This window comes from Crocuta crocuta, unplaced genomic scaffold (assembly GCF_008692635.1).
Source record: "Crocuta crocuta isolate KB4526 unplaced genomic scaffold, BGI_CrCroc_1.0 scaffold27, whole genome shotgun sequence".
NCBI classification, from domain to species: domain Eukaryota; kingdom Metazoa; phylum Chordata; class Mammalia; order Carnivora; family Hyaenidae; genus Crocuta; species Crocuta crocuta.
In genome coordinates, this window is record NW_027532250.1 from 6,283,032 (window position 1) to 6,298,570 (window position 15,539).

At 54.8% G+C, this 15,539-nt stretch overlaps 1 protein-coding gene across 5 annotated transcripts in view; it reads left to right on the forward strand.

The window, feature by feature from the left end:
* NFATC2 (nuclear factor of activated T cells 2) overlaps window positions 1–15,539 on the forward strand; it is a 123,322-nt gene that overhangs the window by 71,593 nt on the left and 36,190 nt on the right. For all 5 annotated transcript variants that reach the window (XM_077778294.1, XM_077778293.1, XM_077778292.1 and 2 more), the window contains exons 5-7: window positions 8,507–8,562; window positions 8,943–9,069; window positions 11,269–11,958. In XM_077778294.1, coding sequence (XP_077634420.1) covers window positions 8,507–8,562; window positions 8,943–9,069; window positions 11,269–11,958 — 873 coding nt within the window. The remainder of the gene's footprint in view (window positions 1–8,506; window positions 8,563–8,942; window positions 9,070–11,268; window positions 11,959–15,539) is intronic.

The window sequence follows — 15,539 nt, forward strand, 5'->3', positions numbered from 1 at the left end:
TGGCCGTTCCCGCCCCCATCTTACAGGTGGGGAGGCCGACTCCCGTGCAGAGTGAGGTTGACTTGCTTCGGGTGGCAGAGTTTGTGGGTGGAGGGCTGGTCCCAGACCCCCACTTCCTGGTTCCCAGGGCCATGGGCTGGATGCGGCTGTTGGGGGCCCACAGGTGACTGCTCACCACTGCAAGGAGGCGCCCTGTGGTTCGGCTTCTGGGGAAGACGAGCCAGCAGGCCTCTTTTAGCCTCGCTCCCGCTCGCTCAGCCCCAGGGCTTCCATAGTGCTCCCAGGGCATTTACGGAGCACCTACTGTGTACAGGTGCCGTGCCAGGCCCTGGGGACGCAGGACAGTGGAGGTCCTTGCTCTCAGCGGGTGGACAGTCTCAAACTTGTTTATGAGATGGAGAAAGTGCTCTGAAGACAGTGAAACTGGGTCATAGGAACGGACAGAGGGCTCAGACGGGGGGAAAGCTAGAGGAAGCTCAATTAAATTCAAATCTCAGCCAACGTGTTTCTTTAGTATGAGTTTGTCTCATGCACTGGCCCAGGGTTTGGCACATACTTGTAGTAAACAAGTGTTCACTGTTTTCTGAAGATTAGATTTAATGGGACGCCCTATATTTTTATTTGTTATATGTGGCAACCCTTGGGAGTGTGATCTAGGAGGGCTTCCCTGAGGAGGTGGCTTTGAGCAGAGGCCTAAAGCAGAAAAGAGAGAGCTGCACCGACCTATTGGAAGAGGGTCTCGGGCAGAAATAAGTGCCCAGTGCCGTAGTCCCAGCATGGAGATGAGCTTGGGGTGTTGGAGGAGATGAAAGCAGGCCCGGGCGGCGGGTACAGCCTGAGCGCGGGGCGGGGCGGGGTGGAGGGAAACATGGTTAGATCATGCCGGCCAGGGTTTGTAGGCATGGAGGAGAGTTTGGATTTTATTACAAAATAAAAACTAGTAGCTCTTGTCCAAAGCAGTGGAGGGACGTGATCTAGTTTGTATCATTAAGACTGTTCTGGAAATCTGGATGAAGAATGGCCTCCAGGATTGGGGTGGGGGGCAAGTGGGAGGTGCTGTGAGCCCCCACTGAAGCTGGCCAGGTGGAGGACGGAGGGGCTAAGGCACCGAAAAGGTGGGGTGGCATCAGGAGAAGCTGGATGTCGGGACTCAAGGCATCTCCTCTCTGCCTCCCAGCAAATGCCCTTTCAGGTGGCCGAAATCCTGAGCTGTGGGACACTCCCGCGCCCCAGGCCCCCCTGCTCGGCTCATCGAGCCCCCCACACCCAGGGAGAACACACTTTTCTGCTCATTAGCCGTCGTAAAGAGCAGACTGGGATGACTTCAGCCGTCTTCGTTTAGCTGATCTCTAAAACGCCAGGACTGGGAAGCATCACACATGCTTTCCTAACACAAGGTGACACTTTGATTTCCTCCCCGTTTGCCTCGTGCCCCCTGGCGCGCTCGCGGCCCGAGTGAGGACGGATTCGCTGTTTTCCCTCCGGAAAGCTCCCTTCTTTCTCCTTCGGGTGCCGACAGGAGCCCGCAGCTCATCTGCTGACGGCTAAGACCCCAGCGCAGACCCGACGCCAGCCCCCCAGCTCCTGACGCTTTGGGCTCAAGGTCTGCAAAGCTGACACGAGACCTCCCGCCGGGGGGTGGCCGCCTGTCCGCGGACGCGCTGGTTGCTGGGCTCGCACTTCTGGCACAGGGCCAAGCCGCCTCGCGGGCTGGAGCGTTGACTGGACCGTGCACACCCCCACCCCGTGTTGTTGTTGCAAAGCCTTGCTAAGTCTCCTGTAGACCTGACCGCTCTGCCCCAAGAGCCTGGCTCTTTACGCTTCCCTCTGAGTAAGACTTGGGAGGCCTTTCCGTGCTGGCTGCCGGCCCCTGTTAATTTAGGACGGGGAAGTTTGCCCAGACATCTGCTCGAGGGACTGGAGTCCTGCACCTCATCCCAGCCCAGGGCGGCAGAAGCGACCTTGGTCATCTCAGGCCTCTTCTGTTCTGGGCAGGGTTTTCCGGAGTCCCTGCCCTGAGGTCTGGGTCGGGGGTGGATTGTAGAGAAGTTGGGCTCTCCTGGGTCCGACTCTGGGGAGTGCTCTGGTTGCGTGGGATCCCACGTCCGCACTGTTCCCCCGGGGGGCCCTGTCCCTCAGCCCGCTCCCCAAAAACGATTCTTCGCGGAGGGCTCAGCGAAGGTCTTTTCGTTGGAGAGGCCAGCGGTATGGCTGGGGGCCGAGCCGTGGGGAATCCTGAGGTCAGTTTGTGCGTTTAGTCCGCTGGTGTTTGCCGAGCACTCGTTACGGGCCGGACGCGGCAGTGCTGGGGCGGAGCAGAGAACCAGGACAGGTGATAGCAGTCCTCACTATGGGCTGAGCATTTTGCTAAGAACTTTACATATAACTTGTTTGAATTTTTGCCGGTTCTCTGAAGCCGGTAAATCAGCTTTACCTTTGCTTAGGAGGAAACTGAGGCACAGAGAGGTTAAGCTGCCATGGAAAGGGCACACAGTGAGTAAATAGCAGTGGTTGAACTTGAACCTGGAAAGAGTGAGCTCGGGCTGAGAGAGCCCTGCCAGCATTGGCTGTGAGTTCCTCTTCTCCTCCTGGGAGCTCAATTCAGAGGCTGGGATTAGGGTGTCCTCTTGATGAAACCCTGGGACTTGTGTGCTGGGGGATCTCAGGGAGGGGCACGGAAAGACGGGCCCAGGGAAGTGGTCTTGAGGTATTTTGTAAACCACACACTTCCACAGAGACCAGCTCCCTTGAGTGTGCCTTCCGCATACTCCCTAAAACTGAGGACAGCAGGGTCACCTTTCAGCTCCTGTTGGAGACCTGTCTGTTCAGAGCTCAGTGCAGACCCCACGTGGGACGCGCGAGCAGGCTGGGCTCCTGAGGCTGCCCTCTGGGGCTTCTGATGCCCAAAGACCAAAGGAAGAGGCTGGGCCCCTGGGTTTGGCTCATGATTTAGCAAATCTAATCTTTGAGCTCTCTGTCCTTTTAAAAGTTGGGGTAATTGTGAAAAGACCCATTTGAAAGGAAAGAAGTCAGGCACTGTGTACACCTCCTTTCTTTAAAAAAATTTTTTTTAATGTTTATTTTTGAGAGAGAGAGGGAGCACGAGCGGGGGAGGGGCAGAGAGAGAGGGAGACACAGAATCCGAAGCAGCTCCAGACTCTGAGCTGTCAGCACAGAGCCCGACACGGGGCTCGAACCCACGAACCGCGAGATGGTGACCTGAACCGAAGTCGGACGCTCAACCGACTGAGCCTCCCAGGCGCCCCTGCACCTGCTTTCTATAACGGACACTGTCCCTTCGTGAATTCCTTCCACCCATGCCCGCAGGCAAGAATATGTGTAATTTATAATTACAGTCCGAGAAATGTGTATTATTTTCTGATTAAAACACGCTTGTGGGTTTTTTCCCCCATAATAATACATTGTGCAGAATATACGCAAGCAAGGACGACGATATTTAAATAATACGTTGCCACGAACCATAATAATTAGGCTCACCACCGTCTGGTGAGCATTTACATTGTGCCGTGCGTCTGTCTGGGTGCTGTGCTTGTCCCCATGTTTTGGGTAAGAGGCCGAGAGAGGTAGAGGGTCTTATCCAAGCCCACACAGCTCATCGGGCCCGCAGCCTGTGGGGTGTTAGGTTAAAAAAAAAAACCCTCTAATTAGGTGCTGCCCTTTCGAAAGGAGATTCCAGCTGAAAATGCAAGACTTGCTGGCGGCCTGTGTGCCCTGAGCGCGGGGGTCGCAGGAGGAACACGGACAGAGTGATGACCGCTACAGCGGAGCGTGTTCTGGCCACAGAGCGTGTCGAGCTGGCGCGCGTCACGAAGGATGTGCAGCTGAAGGTTTGACTGGAAACACCGGAACGAGCAGGCTTTTCTCCCGAAAACTCCTCGGTGTTTCCTTCCCGACCTGCGGCCCAGGCCAGGGCTGAGGCCTCCGTGGGGAGGTCCGTTAGCCTTGCTGGAGCCCCGTGGAGGGCGACCGGGAGGAGGGAGGGTTTTGAGTGAGTGGCCGGACAGGGATGTCCCCCTGCGGCCCGACCTGTGGACACCAGGACCCTCCTGGGCACGCGGTTCTGATTGTGAAGGGAAGAGGTCAGGTCCTTGGAGCAAAGGGCCTGGGGTCTGGGAGGAAGGACAGCTGGGTGGCTCCCTGTCCTGGCAGCTGGGGGCGGGGGGGTGCACAGGAGCAGAGAAAGACACTGACCGAGATGGTATGGGGCGATGGTGTTCTCTGGCCCAAGCGTGCAGCCTCGGGGAAAACGTCAGAGGCGGCCCAGTGAAGGGGCTTCTGCAGACCCCTGGCCGTCCTGGCCCCCGTGTGGTGGGAGGCAGTTCCCGTGCCTCTCAGAGGCCCTCAGGGTGGGGCGTGGAGGGTGAGGGAGAGCTGGGGGCGGGGAGCTGGGAGAGGCCAAAGTCCTGTGTGGTGCCCAGGATGGTTGGATCGTCTGAAAAAAAATTATTTTTTTTACATGAGCAAAATCTGCATTTTTAGGGGAAATCTCATTTTGAATGTTTTCTTAATGTTTATTTTTGAGATAGAGAAAGAGGCAGCATGAGTGGGGGAGGGGCAGAGAGAGAGAGGGAGACACAGAACCCGCAGGCTCCAGGCTCTCAGCTGTCAGCACAGAGCCCGACGCGGGGCTCGAACCCACGAACCATGAGATCATGACCTGAGCCGAAGTCGGGCGCTTAACCGACTGAGCCACCCGGGCGCCCATGAAATCTCATCATGAAATGGCAGCAGCTAATTTAAAAAACTCCAAGCTGCCCTCCAGGCCATAAAACAGGCCTGGTCTCTAGGATGAGGCCAGTGGCTCTTTCAAAAATATATAAATTGTGGTAAAATATGCATATCAGAGCATCGATGGTTGTAGCCATTTGTAAGCATATAATTCGGTGGTGTTAAACACATGCAGTATATTTTGTAATATCCCCACTGTCACCACTACCAATGTTCCAAACATTCTGGAATTTTGAAACAGGAGCTCAGTACCCGTTGAACAGTAACTGCCCCCAGCCTTCCCCCCCGCCCCCCCCACAAGCCTCTGGGCGCCTGCCTTCCGCTCTCTGTCTCTCTGAATCTGCCTATTCGGTGTACCTGGTGCAAATGCAATTGTATAATATTTGCCCTTCTGTGCTGGGCTTGTTTACTTGGCGTTCTGAGTTCAGGGTCTGTCCACTTGGCAGTGCGTACCAGAACCTGCGTCCTTTCCGAGGCCGGATGCTGTCTCACGGGACATATATGCCATATTCCGCTGATCCGTGCGTCTGGCGCAGGACCTCTGCCTTCTCGGAAGCGGCATTCTGCCCCAGCACGTAGTTAGACAGCCACTGTAATTTCCTGCAGCCACTTAATTCCAGCCGCGCCGACCAGTGGCTGAGCATGCGGGTGTGCAGTGGGGAAGGCGAGGCCTCGAGGTCATCCTGGGGAAGGAATGGGGGAGGCAGAGGCACGCTTGCTCGGTGAGGGAGGGGGTGAGGGGTGCCACAGTAGCCGTGGCGTGGCTCACCTGGGTGGGACTGCCACTGAGTCTGGAAAGACGGGTCCCCAGGAATGTCTGCCCAGTGCCCGTCATTCGCCTAGTAGAGAAGGCGCACAGGCACAGGGATCTGAGACCACGTCACACCGCGGGGCCAGGAGCCCTGGTTGTCAGGCGCAGCCGCGCAGGCTCCGGTCTGGCTTCCCTGACCGATAGCTGTGCTTCCTTGGGCCACTGCTTTTGCCTCTCTGTGCCCGAGCGCCCTCACCTATCAAGTGGGGGTGATGATCAGACCTGCGGCGCAGGGCTGCTCTAGGCATTAGGCCAGTCCATACCTGCCAGGTGCTTTGAGCGGCGCTTTGCATGTAGACAGTGCTCGTAAGCAGCAGCTGTCATTCCTGCTGGGGGCGGGGTGGTCAAGACGGTGCCTGGAGAGTCCAAGAAACAGCTGGTGCAGGGCCTTCGAGGCCGGGCTGGGCTTGCTTAGGTGGTATCTGGAGGCATAGGGGGAACAGCGCGGGGCAGGGTTTGAGAAGATGGGCCTGAACGTTTTTAAAAAAATGTTTCTTTGTTTATTTTTGAAAGAGAGGGAGAGAGAATCCCAAGCAGGCTCCATGCTGTCAGCTCAGAGCCCCAGGTGGGGCTCGATCTCACAAACTGTGAGGTCATGACCTGATCTGAAATCAAGAGTCGGGGCGCTTAACTGAGCCACCCGGGCCCCGCCGAGAATGCACCTTTGACCAGGACCATGCCTCATTTCTAAGCACCCCTAAGTCTCTGGTGGGTGATCTCTGACCTGTCGCTGATAAAGGGATGAGAATTTTTCTGTCTCATTCTGTCCAGGGGTTTTCACACGGAAGGTGCCCTGTCTTGATGACCTGACTTCAAATTCCTTGATGTCTGGCTGTCTTTTCTTGCTTTCTTTGCGCAGTGGCTGCTGGTAGCTGCCGACTCCTTGGCACGCTCAGATGTGACATATTTGCAGGCACTGCGACGTCTCTGGTGATGGGGAGACAGCGGTGGCTCTAACTTGGTCCCTCCCATCATGGTGGCAGTTGGTTCATTGACTGCCTTTTCCTGTTCCCTTTTGATATAAACCCAGGTCTCCCTTAATCATTTCAGGAGTTGCATCTAACAGAACTGTAAGGGCTTAAAGGTTACAGAGGCCCCCAGCTAGCTCGTTGCCTGTATGTTGTTAAGATCATCTACGTTGCAGGGCACCTGGGGGCTCAGTCCGTTAAGCATCCGACTCTGGCTCAGGTCACGATCTCACAGTCTGTGGGTTCGAGCCCCGCATCAGGCTCTGTGCTGACAGCCCTGAGCCTGGAGCCTGCTTCAGAGTCTGTGTCTCCCTCTCTCTGTCCCTCCCCTGCTTGTGCTCTGTCTCTCAAAAATAAATGTTAAAAAATTAAAAAAAAAAAAAGATCACCTGCATTGCATCAGCGTGGGTAGCAATCACAGGACCTTATTAATTACTATTTTGGGAAATATGTTCCATACCAGGAAGTTCAAATAATGCTTAGGAACCACATTTCTTTGGGCAAACCTTAAGAGACAAGACATGGATTTGAATCTAACCTATCACAGAAGGTGTTAATAGTTGTGTTTAAAACAGGGGAGAGGGCTTCTGTGGCCAGATGTTGGGATGTGGTACTTACTGCAGCCCACCTTGGAGAGTTACACTGCACATGAGCAGATTAAAGGCTCTGAGAAGTCCTGCAGCAGAGAAACCTATTTGACATTGACTCAGCATTTTCCAAATGCTTATTAGCTTTAGAATTTGTTTCTCGTCCTCACAAACCCATTTACCATCCTTCAGAGCCAGCGTTCCACAAAACACCCTGGAAACACTTGTGGAAATGATTTGTTTCAGCCGAAAACTGCCCAATGGCCCATGTAGGTGGTCAGAAAAAGAAATCCGTTATTTGCAAATGCAGAGTTTTGTTTGGCCCAAGTTGTTGGTCCCAAACTGGGGAGCTAGTGTTCTTCTCCAGGGAAGGAGAGCTCGCTCCTGAGCAAAACCTCTCATCAATTATGGTAATGAGTCATGTTGAAATGCAGGCTGTTGACTGAAAAGTCAGAGGGGGGAGGGCTCCTGTCCACCCGGTCCAAGGATTCTCAAGCCAGGACATTGTTTGAGAGAGAACATGCAAGCCACCTGTGTTCTCAGACGATCAAGAAGGCATGTCTGGGGCAGCCAGTGTCTGTAATGGGGCTCCTGTGACAGTCTTGGCTCACACAGGACGTTTTGGAAGTGATCTTTGGTTGAACAAAGCTTGGAGTAAAGTATAACGTAGAACAATACTACCTTTTTTTTTTTTTTTTTAAAGAAAGATACATTCAAACACTGGAAAGGAACGGCAGTGGGATGATGGGCAATTTCCATTATTTTCCTTGTTTTCTACTGGTGCCCAGTTTTCTGTCAACATGCATTCCATTTGGAAAAAGAAATAGACATACATGTAAATAAAAGACATTTATGTTCAAATAGACATGATACAAAAACACATGTACCTTGCTGAAACGATATAACACGTTAAATCAAGACAAATATAAGGTGATGAGTTGTGGTCTTAAATCTTTGGTTTCTGAATGAAATCTGGGCATGTGTAGCAACGTGGATGGGACTCGAGGGTGTTATGCTGAGCGAAATAAGTCAGGCAGAGAAGGACAGATACCATATTTTTTCACTCATATGTGGATCAGGAGAAACTTAACAGAGGACCATGAGGGAGAAGAAGGGGAAAAATCATTGGGGAGAGGGAGGGAGGCAAACCATAAGAGACTCTTAAATACTGAGAACAAACTGAGGGCTGATGGGGGTGGGGGGGAGGGGAAAGTGGGTGATGGGCACGGAGGAGGGCACTTGTGGGGATGAGCACTGGGTGTTATATGGAAATCGACTTGACAATAAACTATATTAAAAAAAAATAAAAGGCACTTGTTATTTATAGAACGTCAAAAACACTTTGGTTTCTAATAGCTCCTTCAAAGTGTGTCTTTTTACAATTTTTCCAGATGGGCAGCAGATTTGGGAGATGGGAGCCACGGTGGATAAAGACAAGAGCCAGCCTGTAAGCACACGGACACGGTGCCCGAGTGCCCTTTCATGCTCCCCTCCCCCCTCCCTCTGCTCTTTCTTTCCTTTTTCCCTCCTTCACCAATGCCCCAGAGCTTTGGACCTAACAGGCGCTCGGTAGGTATTGAGTTGACAAATAAATCAAACAATTTATTGAGCACCAGACCCTCTGATGTGTAACTGTGACATCATAATATACTTTGATAGACTCAGTGGCCACCTTTCTTTGCTGCGGCGAGAAAGTCAAGTTCCCCTTAAGTAGTATTTTGCCTGTGTCTTGACTCCTTTAAGATGGTCTGGCTTGGCGTGCTTGAGGCCTTGTGTAGGAATTTAGACACTGTTGCAGCTAAGTTAACGGTAGCTCCTTCCTTCCAGAACATGCTTTTTGTTGAGATCCCTGAATATCGAAACAAGCACATCCGCACATCGGTGAAGGTCAACTTCTACGTCATCAATGGGAAAAGAAAACGGAGTCAGCCTCAGCACTTTACCTACCACCCAGGTAAGGAATCTTCTCTGAAGGCCCCTTGGTGTTGAAAGGCAGCACACACATGCAGTGAGGACGCGGGGAGGTCTGCTTTCAGCTGGTTGACCTTGGGCCGGTGGCTCAATCTCTCTGAGCCTCCATTTCCTCATCTGTCAAATGGGACTTTCCTTACAAGAGTCACAGAAATCAAGTGCACGTAAAGTGCTTAGCACAGCGCGCAGCAAGTGAGCTGATAGGAATGATTTCAACAGATAATTATTGTTCATGTGTTTCTTCGGGAGGGCAGAGTAGGAGAGAGGCGCTTGTCCCCTGCAAATGACATCTTAGAGTGGATCACGATTGGGTAAGCGGATGTGACTGGAAACCTGCAGAATTGTGGCAGTGGGTGGTCACCCGTGGCCACGTGGAATTCCTGGGTCGACAGCCGTGCAGGGTGTCTCGGCCCCACAAAGCACTACCGCCAGAAGAAGAGTGAGAAGGGCTGTTCGCGTTCATTCAGAAAATAGCTGAGTGCCCCGCGCTCTTCTTGGCTTGAAGACACAGTTGTGAACCAAACGTAAAAATTCCTACCCTCGTTGGAGCTCATGTTCAAACGGGGGATTCGGAGAAAAGGTAATATTGACCAAAGGAGATTCAGAGAGTGGGTCATGTCGACCATATAATCGACATGGCCGATTCTAACCAGGGCCGCAGAAAGGGCCAGCAAGCTTCCCAAGGCTGCCCCAGGCCTATTAGCCACCTTTCCGGGTTGGGGAGCCTGTGATCTGAGACTGTCACCCAGGGTACGGTTTCCACCCCGCGGCAGGTGTCACGCAGAGCCTCCGCGCTACTGGAGGCATCAGACCCAGGGGGCTGTCCTCGCAGCCCGGGCTTGGTGGCGCTTGGCTTTGGTGGAGCGTGTCCCGAGGTGTCCGTGGCCCCTCTGGCCGTCGCACCACCCAGGACTGCCGTGCCGTCAGTGGCAGTGGCCCGCGGGGGGGCGTGGGGGGAGGCTCTCCGGGGAGGTGCTGGATTGTAGCTCAGTGGTCCCTTTTAGCGGAGAGGTTTTCCCGTGTGTCTGTGGCCTTCCGGCCTCGTGCGGTGTGGCCAGGAGGCCTTCCTGGGCCCGGCACGGGCACCCGCCTGTCCGAGAGGTCCGTCCCCCGGGGTCAGCCAGGGCCTGAAGGGCACCCTGGGAAACGACTCCCGGTTGGTGCGAGCGCTGCCCTTCGCTCTGGCTCCCGAACCGCGTGCGGCCCTGGCACCTGGCGGGTCCCCCCGCTCGATTCCAGTCCTGTCACCGTCTCTTTCCATCCAGGGAGGAAGCTGGGTCCTCGACTCCTGGGGCTGGAAATGCTTTAGTAAAGGGCTCTGGGGAAGCACAGGTTCCCGTGACCCTGCCCCAGGGAGGGGGAGAGGGACCGTAATTGCCGCAACACCAATGGTGGTGAGATAATAGCAACAACAGCAAGCATTGAGCACTTACTGTATACCAGCCGCTGTGCTAAGTACTTTCCACGCATCTCGTTGAATCTTCCCCACAACCTCACGGGGATAGGTACGCTTGTTACTGTAACGGATGGGGAAACTGAGGCTCTGGCCAGCAGGTTTCCTTTCCCCCCGAATGCTACAGAACTGAGGAGATGAACCACCCCACCGTTCGGTCATTCCTGTTTCTAGAAAATATCTGAGTGTCAGTGGAGTGCAAGGCATTGTTTTAGGGGCTAGGGACACAGCCCTGAACAAAGGAGACCACAAAAAAGTCCTCTGTTTGGGGAGCTGACAGCCTGAAGTGGGGGGGTGGTTCAGATAATGAGTGAGCGCATGAAATATACAGAGTGTGTCAGGTGGTAAACATTTCCAGGGGCGACAAGCAGGGAAGGGAGGGGTGAGCTTCTGGAGAGCGTGGAGGAGGGGTGGGATGTTCAGCCTTCCTCTCCGAACTCTCCCCTGGGGTAAAGCCCGTAGCCATCCCAGGGCTGAGGCCCACCGACCTTGGAAAGGCCTTTCCACTCTTGGAAAGGCCTGCGGCTCGCGACCGTCGAGCAGGGCAGGATCTCTGACTTAAGACAATTACACAGGGAGGCTCTTGTCCAGGGGTAATAAATGACGGAGCCCAAGGGTCTGCCCCTGCCTCCTTCGACTCCCAAGGCGGTGCTCCCAGCCGAAGCCCGCTGAGCCTCGCTGCACCCCCGTGGCTAAGAAGGGTGCGCCCCGTGTGCTTCTCTCCTCTAGTCCCGGCCATTAAGACGGAGCCCACCGATGAGTATGACCCCACCTTGATCTGCAGCCCCGCCCACGGGGCCCTGGGGAGCCAGCCTTACTACCCGCAGCACCCGATGGTGGCTGAGTCCCCCTCCTGTCTCGTGGCCACCATGGCTCCCTGCCAGCAGTTTCGCTCGGGGCTCTCGCCCCCCGACGCCCGCTACCAGCAGCAGAACCCCGCGGCCGTCCTGTACCAGCGGAGCAAGAGCCTGAGCCCCAGCCTGCTGGGCTACCAGCAGCCGGCCCTCATGGCCGCGCCCCTGTCCCTGGCGGACGCCCACCGCTCCGTGCTGGTGCACGCCGGCTCCCAGGGCCAGAGCTCGCCCCTGCTCCACTCCTCTGCGGCCACCCAGCAGGCCTCGCCGGTGATCCACTACTCGCCCACCAGCCAGCAGCTGCGCTGTGGCGGCCCGCAGGAATTCCAGCACATCATGTACTGCGAGAATTTTGTGCCCGGCGCCGCCAGGCCCGGCCCGCCCCCCACCAGTCAGGGTCAGAGGCTGAGCCCAGGGTCCTACCCCACGGTCATTCAGCAGCAGAATGCCACCAGCCAGAGAGCCGCCAAAAACGGACCCCCGGTCAGTGACCAAAAGGAAGTATTACCCACAGGAGTGACGATTAAGCAGGAGCAGAATTTGGACCAGACCTACTTGGATGACGGTAAGATGCTTGTTTTCCTCGTTGTCCATAAGGACGGGGCCCCAGAGCACCCCTGACCCCGGCAAGTTCACTGTGTGGTCCGGGTGTCTTCCTTCACCCCCTTGGGCCTCTGTGGCCCCCTCTTTCATTTAAGGGGGTTGGATAATAAGATCACCTTTAAGGCCTCACTCGACTCTGGGCAGGAATCCTTTCCCAGCAGGACTTCTGGTGGGGGGGGCTGCTTAGAGTTCTAGATGTTTCCCTACAACTACCGCAACAGAAAGAGCAAACGAGGGCAATTCTGGCCGAAGGAGCGTCCCCTGGGTCATGAACTGGGGCACTTTGACCGCTTCCACTCTCCATCGCCAAGTTTAGACCAAGAATAGACCAACAGAAAGGAAGGAAGGCTAACCTTTTATTCCCGTGGAGGAAAAAAGGTCCTGCTTTATAGCCCTCTTTTGTGTATTTGGGGGAGGGGAGCGGAGAAAGGGAAGGAGCAGGCTCGCTGAAGAGTGGAGCATGAATGGGGGGCTTGCGGGCAGGCTCTGGGCAGAGCTGAGCCGTGTGCCGGGGAAACAGAGACGCGCATTGACAGGAGGGAAACAGTGGGCTTCCGTTGTGGTGAGCAGGCTGCTGGGGTGGTTGGGCCAGAGGAAAAGGCGCAGAGAGACTTTGTGGGAGTCTGTAGGTGCCCGAGTGTGTGGGGGGCATAGTCTTGACAGAGGAGTGGCGGGGTGCACACGACGGTGGTCTGTGATCTCCGGGAGGAGGGGCTGGTTGTGTGGCCTCAGGCAGGTGCCACTGAAAGCCTGAGGGGGCGGGGCTGTGGGCGGGGCCTCCCCGGGGGCGGGGCCAGGGGAAAGCAAACAGGTGATGTGAGTTTCTTAGTCGAAAGAAAACCTAGACCCCTGGCCGCCACCCACGGTACCAGCCGCCCATTTTACAGGCAGTAGATCTACCCCGAAACCTCAATTATGTAGGAAAACTCACTCAGGCGCCCAGCCAAGCGGTAGGAAATACGGCAGAAAGCTTCAACATGCCCCCAACAGTTATCATAAAAACCAGCTACTGTATCAGCCCCTTCTCTGGCAGGAATTCTCAGGTGTGTACTCAGAGACTGCTGCCTTTTACTTCATGCAGAGTTTTGACGATCTGGGAGATCTGGTTCTGGGACTTCTCATAGTTTCTGCATCGTCTCTCTAGTAAAACTGTTGATCCAAAACTTCCCCCAAACACCTCAAGCAAAGATGTCCAGGGCCACTCAGTGTAAGGCCAGACCGCCCCACGTGCCCGGCAAGGCTGACCTCAGGCTGTTGCTATGTTAATAATTGATCTGTCTAATCCTGAATAATCAAACACAGGTTGAGTTAGAGTCACTGTGCTCGGGTTTTAAAAGGGAGACCCGTGTGCTATCTATCCTGGAACAGTTCACACCCCAAATGGTTAAGATAAAATTCGGGTGCTTATTTGAAAGGGGTGTGTCACGTAGACAGTCCAGTTCGTGCAGAGTGCCTAACGCTAGGGGACAAGTGAAAGCTGTAACCAGATCTCTCTCCATGCATGAGCTTGGGGCATGTGTCAGGGACGAGGCACTTTATAAATAAATGACGCCTGGGCGGGCACAGGTGACTTTCCCCAGCTGACACCAGGTCTGGTGTTGGCTTAGTCTCCCAGAGCTAGGAATGTGCCAGCCCCTCCCACCTGTCCATCACCTCGTGTTCAGGACAGACCGTGAAAGATCTCTGTTAGAGATGGCAAGTTCAGTTCGTGGCCTGGCTCTCGGGAAATCTATCAGTATCCAGGTGGTCGTGATTCACCTTTGAGGGTCCATCGTGGCCTCAGACCTATACAGATGCTTCCTGCTTTCACAGAAGCCCGTGTTACAGACAAAACAACTGAGAACAGAGACTCTTTAGGGCCTCCTAAGTGCCTTTCTGAACACAAGTGGGTTCAAAGTCATGGTGAAAGTGAGCTCTTGGTGGTTCAGTAACATGAGTCAGCTCTAAGGGTATCTCGGAGAGCTGAGTGACGTGAAATTGCTTCTCCGGATGGAGCCTTTTCTTAAGTACTTTATGCATGAGCCCAGTCCCATAGGATTTTAGCAGATAGTCTCTGAAATGAGGGTTCTGAGGCTTAAAAAGTTGAAAAAAAAATCTGTCAAACCAGGTTGTTGTTTCTTTAAAGCTTGTTTATTACAGGACTTCTCAGAGCCTTTACTGCACTAGTGGACACTATACAGTTCTAAGGTGAGGAGTATAGTACTTCCCAGAATTACACATAAGAGAGTGCAGCCCCAGGGTGGTGCTGTTCCTATTGCATCTTATCATACTCTCTGTGACTGGAATGTCTGGAGTTGTGCAGCATGGCGGGCCTGGAGCTCCCGTACCCCAGCATTCTGGGGAAATAACACGAAGGAGTTTCAGAGTTCAGAAGCCCAGCACTGCCCCATTCTGTATGCCTGTGTTCACCCTTCTGAATTCTTTGGCTTGGCGTGGGGATCAGAGCGTGACGGGCAAGAGAATAATTGCGACCTGGGCGGCTCCCAAGAGGCAGCAAGGTGGCTGCTGTGAGATGTGCAGTGCGTGACCGGCATCGTCCCCACGGCTCCGCGGAGCCCACGGCCCTCCAGGGTGAAGGCACCCGTGTGGCCAGGTGTGCCTGGTGTCAGCTCCCAGCAGGAGCCGCGTGCCCTTTGGTCTCCTCACTAGCTGAGATCCAGACCCCTCCTGCAGATCATTCCGGAGTCCACTGCTGGCCTCAGGGATGTGGGATTCAGACTTCTCCGTTGGTTTTGCGTTGACTCCTGACAGGTAAATTGGAATCCCTGCGTCATTTCTTCAGTCTGGTTGGGAGACGTCCTAGGTTTGGAAGCTCCCTTTCTGTCCTCATCGCCAATGACTCGAAGGGTACCTTCCCCCCCAAATACACACCTGACTGCACACGCCGTAGCGGCGTGAGCGCCAGTATTTCCCACGTGCCTCGCATCTGCCTCGGGACTTTGGCAGAGACGCTTTCCTTGGAAACCTGGTGAGAGCTGGGGTTCGGTGCTTTGAGGGTCAAGCGGGGGGGGGCGTCTTCCAGTTAGAAAAGGAAGGGGTCACCCGCGGACTCGGGTCCACAGGCAAACAGATCATCTTTGAGGCTGACCGCGCCCCTTGACCGTGCTCCCCGGCAGCCCCGCGTGTGGTTATCTTTGCCTGACCCTTCGCGAATGATGCAGAGTGGCTCGTCTGGGCGTCTCACCTGGCTCCCTCGCGTTGCTGCTTTTCATCCCTCCCTCTCGCACNCCACACCAAGCACTTGTGACAGTTTCAGAAAGTCTCATTTTGAACTGGCAGAAGGAGTGACATTCCAGGACAACACGCGGCGGCGCCCCTCCCCCCCCTGTGCCCCGCCTCCCAAACCAGGCGCGTTCTCTCAGCTCGCTCTGAAACGGATGCTTTGCACACACACTCCCTAGTTTTCTCTGTCTTCTTGTCGCCTCTGTACCTGGTTCCTTGTTCGGAAGTCCCCGGTTTTGCCTGGAAAACAGCAGCAGTGAATGAATTCTTCCCTCCTTCCCTTCCTCCCTCCTCCTCTCTCCTCCCCGCCCGGCAGCCTCC